The sequence below is a fragment of the Diabrotica virgifera genome, chromosome 4 (genome assembly GCF_917563875.1).
Source record: "Diabrotica virgifera virgifera chromosome 4, PGI_DIABVI_V3a".
Taxonomy (NCBI): Eukaryota; Metazoa; Arthropoda; class Insecta; order Coleoptera; family Chrysomelidae; genus Diabrotica; species Diabrotica virgifera.
Window position 1 is genome coordinate 73,020,102 of NC_065446.1, and position 7,849 is coordinate 73,027,950.

Consider the following 7,849-nt stretch of genomic DNA (forward strand, 5'->3'; position numbering starts at 1 on the left):
TGTTTGTTATCTATTTTAAGAAAAAAAGTTATTCTTCATAAAATGCTCTTAACCTTTAACTACCCGCGCATCAAGTTATAACATAACTACACGCGTGGCGTACTTTGTACGCCACAAGAAAATACACTTAAAAACAGCGGATTTGTTTAATTTTTTTTTTGAAAAAATACACTTAGTTGTTTGTTATAAACCTTATTCGGCATCAGTGAATACTTGGAGTTCCTTTTCAGTAAGCCAATTGGGATTTATAACTGGAATTATGGAATAACTGGATTCCATGATAAATAAAATTACTAATAAAAAATTTTTTTAAATGTGATTTTTTACAGGAGAAAAAGTATTGTTTACAAAGAAAAATATATTTTTTGCCATAATGACTAAAAACAATTAAAATATGTACTTATATTACGACTTATAGTAATATAATCCTGGGGTATATTGTCCACCACCGGAAACAACAAATAATAAAATGTAAATTACGATCTTTCCAGAACGCCGATTATAACGAAACTAAAACCAAATTGTAAAGCACATTCCAGTGATAGGTTAGAAAAATAAGCAAGGTCAAAAATTAAATTTTTAAATATATTTCCAGTAGAATTCTTATATCTGGCGTACAAAGTACGCCAGCGCGTGTAGTTAAAGGTTAATAGTATAAAATATAAGATGCAACCATCAGATTCAAATTCTGTGAATTTTATACGAGGTATGTCAAAAAAAAATGAATTTCGCTCAAGAGTAAAGCATCCTTATATTAAACAATATCGAAAAATGTTTTATAAGTTGTTCGGAATTAAAAGCTATGTTTGAATATGCAATTACATTCTTCTAATTTAAATATTGTGAACTGTAAAGGTACTTTTCTCTTGGACGAAATTCATATTTTTTAACATACCTGAATAGAATTGATAAAAGTTTATATATTAGGATTGCATCTTAGATTTTAGACCATATAAAGCTTTTTGTAAAAAATAACTTTTTTTCGTAAAATTAATAATAAAATACTTATAGATATTTGTAATAAAATGATGTTGGGTATCCGTAATTTAAAAAAAATTGCATTTTTTTTTCAATTATAATGATGTAATAAAATTAATGCCTCCAAAAACATAGTTTTTTTTAATTCTTAACAACTTTTCATAATAACAATTTTCGATGTTGTGAAATCTAAAGGTACTTTATGTACATACAATTTTTTTGACATACCTCGTATAACATAGACTATGCAGAGCATTTTATAAAGAATTTTTTTTTCGTAAAATTGATAAGAAAAATGTTTCCCATATGGTTCCAAGTTACGCAGACATACTGTACCTATATATAAAAGCTCAATTTTTTTAACTTTCCCAATTAACGTCACATTCGGATTCAGCATAATTAACAGGTTGACTGCCCATGTATAAATAAAAAAAATTGCCCCATATGCCAAGCACATATTAATATTAAACATGCCTTTCTGAAATAATTACTCTTTATTTAAATAAAAAAAAATTCAGAATAATGAAAATTTTTCAAAAAAACCGTTAGCGGGCGTATGCGCCCGCCCGGGCACAGGCGGCATATTTATGCCCGTGGTGCCAGCGGGCGTCGTACTGGCGGTCGCTTATTCGAGTCTGAACTTGTCAAGCAGAGAAGTGCCACAGTGCCAGACCAGACTACTCAGTATATCTTTGACTGTTGTTTGATGTATGTGTTGTGTAACAATGAGTAAACGAAGCAGAAAAATTGTTGAACTTGCTTTGAGAGATGCTGAAATGTCAGGTAATAACGATATTCATTTTTGAAATAGATATTATTTTTTTGAAATCCACGGATTTTTAATTTTTTTGTTATGGTTCTTTTTATGAGGATTTTTCAGTGCGTCACTAACGATAGAAAAAAAGGTAAGTCCGTGATAATATATATTTTAGTGACATGCCATTTTAGTTAAATCTGACAGTTGTCAAATTTTATTTGCAATTGGGCATAAAAACAAATCAATTGTCTTTATTGCATTTATAATATGGTATTTTCTTTGATTTGTATATTCTTATAAATATAAATTGTACAGATTATATTCGTAGATATATTATATAATTAGTAAATAAATTGTTTTCTATTATAGCGTCATCTATCGACAACTAGAATAATCACAGAACTAGAATAATTACCAAAGTAATCACCGACGTGCCTTTTTTTCTGTCATATACAACTTAATGCGTTAGAAAGTTACCGAAAAACTGTGTCGCACTGAAAAATGCTCATGAGAAAAAGCATAGTTACTATATTTCGTATTTTTTATTATTTCAGGTGACGAATCTGACCCCTTTAGTTCACTTGATTCCGATCTTGATCCCATGTTTTTGCCAACCAGTGATGAAGAAATATTATCCAGTTCAGATTTCTCAGACATAGAAGCATCTTCAGACATGTTTTCTCAGAAAATAACATTGTCCAAACCCAAGTCAAATATTAAACGCAAATTGCAATCATCCAAAATCACTTCAAAGAAATTGTGTACGAGGAATGTTTTGGAACAACCAAGCTGTTCTACATCACTCTTGCCCGATGATGCCTCTGAGGAGGAAGAAGAAGTTGCTGATGCTACAGCCAGAATTCCATTTACAGCAACAGACGACAATATGTTATCTAAAAATTTGGAAAGGGAACAGAACAATATTTCATCTGAACAATTGGAAGAATTTTTTGATGTTGAAACTTTAGCTCAAACTCAATTAGCAGATACTGACGATATCCAGGAAAATGAGGTTGGAGCAAATCAAAATGTTCTAGAACATACGTGGACGCAGCCAATTGGAAATCATCACGAATTTGAATACTCTGCGGAAGATGGATTATGTGGCAATTACGCTGCAATCCTTATAAATGATTTATCGCCTTATAAGTGTTTTCGTACTTTCGTTGATGATGAAATAATTGACGAGATTGTAAATCAAACAAACTTATATGCTACTCAAATATTGTGTGATTCCAACGATATTACCAATGATTCAAGACTACAGAGATGGGTTCCAACCGATAAAAAAGAAATGATTAGATTTCTTGGTATAGTTGCTTACATGGGTCTGGTAAAAATGCCTTCTTTGGAAAAGTATTGGAGCAACGACGACCTATATAAAAATGTTATTATACCAAAAACTATGTCCCGAAATAGATTTCAGCTGCTTCTTAGAATGTGGCACTTTTCGGATAATGAAAGATGTCCAGAAGGAGATCGTTTATTCAAGGTGCAGTCATTACTAGAAAAACTTATCAAAAATTTTCAAAAAGTTTATACTCCAGGTCGTACATTTTGTGTAGATGAGTCTATCGTTCCATTTCAAGGAAGATTGATATTCAAACAATATATTCCCCAGAAAACGCACAAATACGGAGTAAAACTTTTTAAATTATGCGGTGGCAATGGATATACATGGAATCTACGCATATATGCTGGAAAGGAAACAAGGGAGGGCAACGCTTCTGTACCAACTAACATTGTCATTAATCTCTCAAAGGACCTACTAAATTCAGGACGAACTATTATTGCTGATAACTATTCTACAAGTCTTGAACTAACAAATATTTTGTTGGAAAATAAAACACATTATATTGGTACATTGAGAGCTAACCGGCGTGGAAATCCGAAAGATGTCATACTCAAAAAGTTAAAAAGAGGGGAAGTATTTGGACAGGAAAACGAAAAAGGTGTATGCGTCTTGAAGTGGAAAGATAAGAGGGATGTTCTTCTTCTCACTACTAAGCACACTACAGAAACCGTAGCCATACAGCGACGCAGTGGTGTGGTTCATAAACCGAAGTGGTATCGAAATAAAGTGGTATCGAAAACTAGCGATAGAATTCATTCTGGGGACAGCGGTTGTAAATTCTCACATAATATACAACCAACTTGCTAACAAAAAAGTAAAAATTACAGAGTTTCGGGAAGAATTAGTGAGATCCCTGCTAACTTATGATGAGATAAATGATGATGAAAGTGAAACAACACAATCGACGTCAATGAAATCAGCACAAATTCATAAGCTACTTAAAAAAGAAGGGCCTTTTAATAAAGCCAGAAGATATTGTAGAGGCTGTTATGCAAAAAAACTTCGTGGAGAAATATCCAAAAATCGTGTAAAAAAAGTTGTGACCTATTGCGATATTTGCGAGGACAAGCCTCACTTTTGTTTGGATTGTTATAATATACATTCAAAGTAGTTATATTAATTTGTTCATAGTATAATGTAGCCTTTTTTCTTGTGTGTAGTAGATTTACTTTAATTTTTTTTTTTTAAATAAAAATAAATAAAAATTGTAGTTTTCTTCAATATTTGTCTAGCAATTCTATAACTCGCATTTATATGCGAGCCTTGTATGCCACAGCGGTCGTATACTGTATCTAAAACCATTCTAAATACGACCGCTGGCAAATATAGACATACAATTTTGTCGAGTGCATAGCGGGCGTATACACCCGCCGGGGCATATCGGGAAAATTAGGTAGCGGGCGTATACGCCCGCCCTGGCAGTCAACCTGTTAAAAACAAAATAGAAACATTTTTGATCAAGGTAAAGTGATGAATTCACCGATATTTCTAAAATATAAAAAGAGCTTTTATTGTTTAAACAATGAATAAACAATTAACGGCTAAATCTGCGAGAAAAACTTTTTAATATAGCATATTTATAAATCAACAAAAAAGGTTTTAGAAAAATATAGCTTGTTAATAGAAAATATAGAAGTTAATAGAAAAGAAATACGAAGCACTCGATTACAATACAAATGAACTAGTGGTGGCCGACACCAGTTGCTCAGTCTAATAGGGTCCATATAACATAAATCCCCGGCTAGGTGGCGCCACAAGACCAGGTTACCCGGCTGGTGGACTGGTTCGGCCACCAGATCGACAACAATTTCTGGTGGCGCAACCAGTTGCCGTAGTCTAATAGGTCTCATTTACTTAAATGCCCCGTGACGTCATGAGTCACTCGTGGAGCAACTTGGTGGCGTCACCAGTTGCCTAATATAATAGCGGCCTAAGGCCGCTTTTAAGTTTTATTTTTAGTGGTGCCTTTTTAGGGCATCTTTGTTTAATTCTACAATTATAAAAGCTTCTGTTAACAATAGACATAGCATCTTTTCGCTGTAGGACGCACAATGATAAAGTTGCAAACAAGAACAAACAATCGAACCAAATTCAGCGGGTCGCTTCACCGAGTCAGCAAAATATGATATATTTTAGCTTGGTTGCTATGGCAACCACACGTCTCTATACGTTTGGAATGCCTTAATCTTTAACTATATAATAAGAACTACGGGAAAGAAACACCTTACCAAATCTACAAAGAAACATAAGGTGTGGATGACGCCAGACGTACTAGAACTAATGGATGAAAGACGTAAAATGAAGAATAATGCAGAAAAATGCAGAGAGGTTGGTAAGAACATAAAGCAAAGAATAAAGAAGGCCAAAGAATCATGGATTAAAGAACAATGTGTAGAATTGGAAGACTATGAAAGAAAGTATGACACATTTAATATCTATAAAAAAGTAAAAGAAATTACAGGAACCCATTGGCGACAAATTTTGGCAGGCAGCTCAAAAAAAAAATGGATTTTGCGGTGGACATCAGAACTCATCACTGGATCATACGAAACAAAAAATTCAAAAAGATTTTATTAGCTTATGAGCTTCACAAGGTAACAACGTCGAGTTTTTTTTATTTTTAATGATTTTTGAATTTTTGGTATCACATAAATGTTTTGTGAAAACCAAGAGATTTAATATTGTTGAACAAAAAATAAGCACAAAACGAAAAATATCTCGACGTTGTTACCTCACGAAATGTCTAAAGAAAATCTATGCAGCATTTCAAGTAGATCGGTCAAGTAGTTTTTCAGTTATAATGTCCGCCGCATTTGAAAAAGCAGTTTTGAGAAAAATGCGTTTAAAGTTTTGACAACTGCATCTTCATCTTCTGATTTGTCTGCCAAATCGTAAAGTGATGAACATTGGAATATGTTTTTTGAATTACGGAGTAATCTACAAAAGAGGAGGCGAACAGTTGTTTAACGTTTCTCACTACGCTCAAGCGTGCTGACGCGAAGCCGCGGCAACGCGAGTCGAAGGTAGGGATATTCAACACCCTGTATCTCTGGTAATTTTACTCCGATTATTTTAAAATTTTCAGAGAGTATTCTTGAAAGTATGCACTTTTATTTGAAATAATAAAAAATTAAATATTTCAAACCATACCCCCCCCCCTTAAGGACAAAGACGGAAAAATTATTATAGATTTAACAGAGAAAATTAATAGATGGAGTGAATGTAAAAGAGAATTCTTTGAGGACAACAGAAATAACATTGTCCAGGTAAATGGTGAAACAGGACATAAAATCCTAAAATATGAAGTAGAAATTGCACTTAGAAATTCCAAAACTAGAAAGGCAAATAAATGGACCGACTGAGGTTCCTACTGAATAACTAAAGCTCTTGAATGATGAATCTTCTTCTTCTTCTTTTTCTTCTTCTTCTTCTTCTTCTTCGTTTTGTATAGACATGACCCTGTCTGTTTTTTAAATGTGGCTCTAGTAAGTTGGAATGATGAATCAATAGGTTGAATCAACAGGTATAATATTGCACTTATTTAACACCTCAAGAGTGGCTGTTGTCTACATTCGGTACACTGCCAAAGAAATCCATTGCCAAAGAATGTCCAGGACATCGAACAATATCTTTAGTGAGCCATCTACTAAAGATATTTCTAAAAATCATCCACAACCGAGTTTATCAAAAGTTGGAGTCACAATATGATAAATATATATTATAAACAGGACATATAATATATTACTAATATATCATATTAGTAATACAAAGATGGGGTTCAGAAAAGGACTAGTGTAGCGGTCACGCTACTAATTATTTAAATTAATCACATTTACTGCCCCTTTACGAATTTCATTTTTGAGACGCCTGTGGAAATCCCCTACATTTGGAGTTGCCTGCATTCGCAACGGAGCTAGAAAAAGCATCGCGCATAACTTTTTATCGGATCGAGACAAAATCGATTTTGTCGATCTGAACCGGAACCTCAGTTTTGGTCAAACTCTGTGGGCGAACACGCTGTTTTTTTTAAGCGGCGACTTTGGAATGAAATTTGGGATAATAATGGAACAGATATATTATATATATATATATATATATATATATATATATATATATATATATATTATAACTAAAACAAGAAACACTAGCTAAGACCATTTTTTGGAATAGCGATTATATCAAAACTAAATTTATCTTAAGTTTTTTGCCGCATAAAGGAAGTCTAATGCCAGCGTGTTTTGCCTTTTCAAGTAAGTAAAATGTTGATATATTTCTCATTATTTTTTTCGTTGTAGTGCATCATTGTAGTTAGTTTTTTCGTTAGAATAATTAACCACGTAAGTTCATATATAATTCATATCATAATAATGATATTCATTTTCATTGTGAAGAACAGTCAGTCAAGGTCATAGTTTTTTATTAAATTCCAATGGATTTCATATCAATGAATAACTCGAAAAATATTAGTTTTACGAAGAAAATGTAAAAAAAAATTTTCTTAGAATCATCGTTTCCATCGAATTACATGGTTAAAATGTAATAAAAAATTCACACCCCCGAGATGGGGTGGCAACCACCCCAAAGGTTTTAGCGTATGATAGCGGCATGATATAGAAAATGATCCTTGGACTATTCCCTACCTTCTGTGAAAATTTTAAGTAAATCCATGCTGCACGAAAGAATTGCGAACCAAAATGCTTCATTTTCTCAATCGACTATTAGGGCCGACCGACCGGCTCTGTCCCGTCATACAGCTGACC

At 33.1% G+C, this 7,849-nt stretch overlaps 1 protein-coding gene across 1 annotated transcript; it reads left to right on the plus strand.

The window, feature by feature from the left end:
* The first annotated feature begins 1,379 nt into the window (after nucleotides 1–1,379).
* Nucleotides 1,380–4,257, plus strand: LOC126883542 (piggyBac transposable element-derived protein 4-like). The gene is made up of 2 exons (XM_050649179.1): nucleotides 1,380–1,761; nucleotides 2,290–4,257. Exons 1-2 carry the CDS (start codon nucleotides 1,689–1,691, stop codon nucleotides 3,894–3,896), a joined length of 1,680 nt encoding a protein of 559 aa, XP_050505136.1. The 5' UTR covers nucleotides 1,380–1,688; the 3' UTR covers nucleotides 3,897–4,257.
* The last annotated feature ends 3,592 nt before the right edge of the window (nucleotides 4,258–7,849 follow it).

Bases quoted from the DNA above. Each gene is read 5' to 3' on its own strand.
- LOC126883542 (XM_050649179.1), top strand. From the start codon at position 1,689: ATGTGTTGTGTAACAATGAGTAAACGAAGCAGAAAAATTGTTGAACTT. The intron at 1,762-2,289 runs GTAATAACGATA...TTATTATTTCAG, and splicing joins GAGAGATGCTGAAATGTCAG to GTGACGAATCTGACCCCTTT.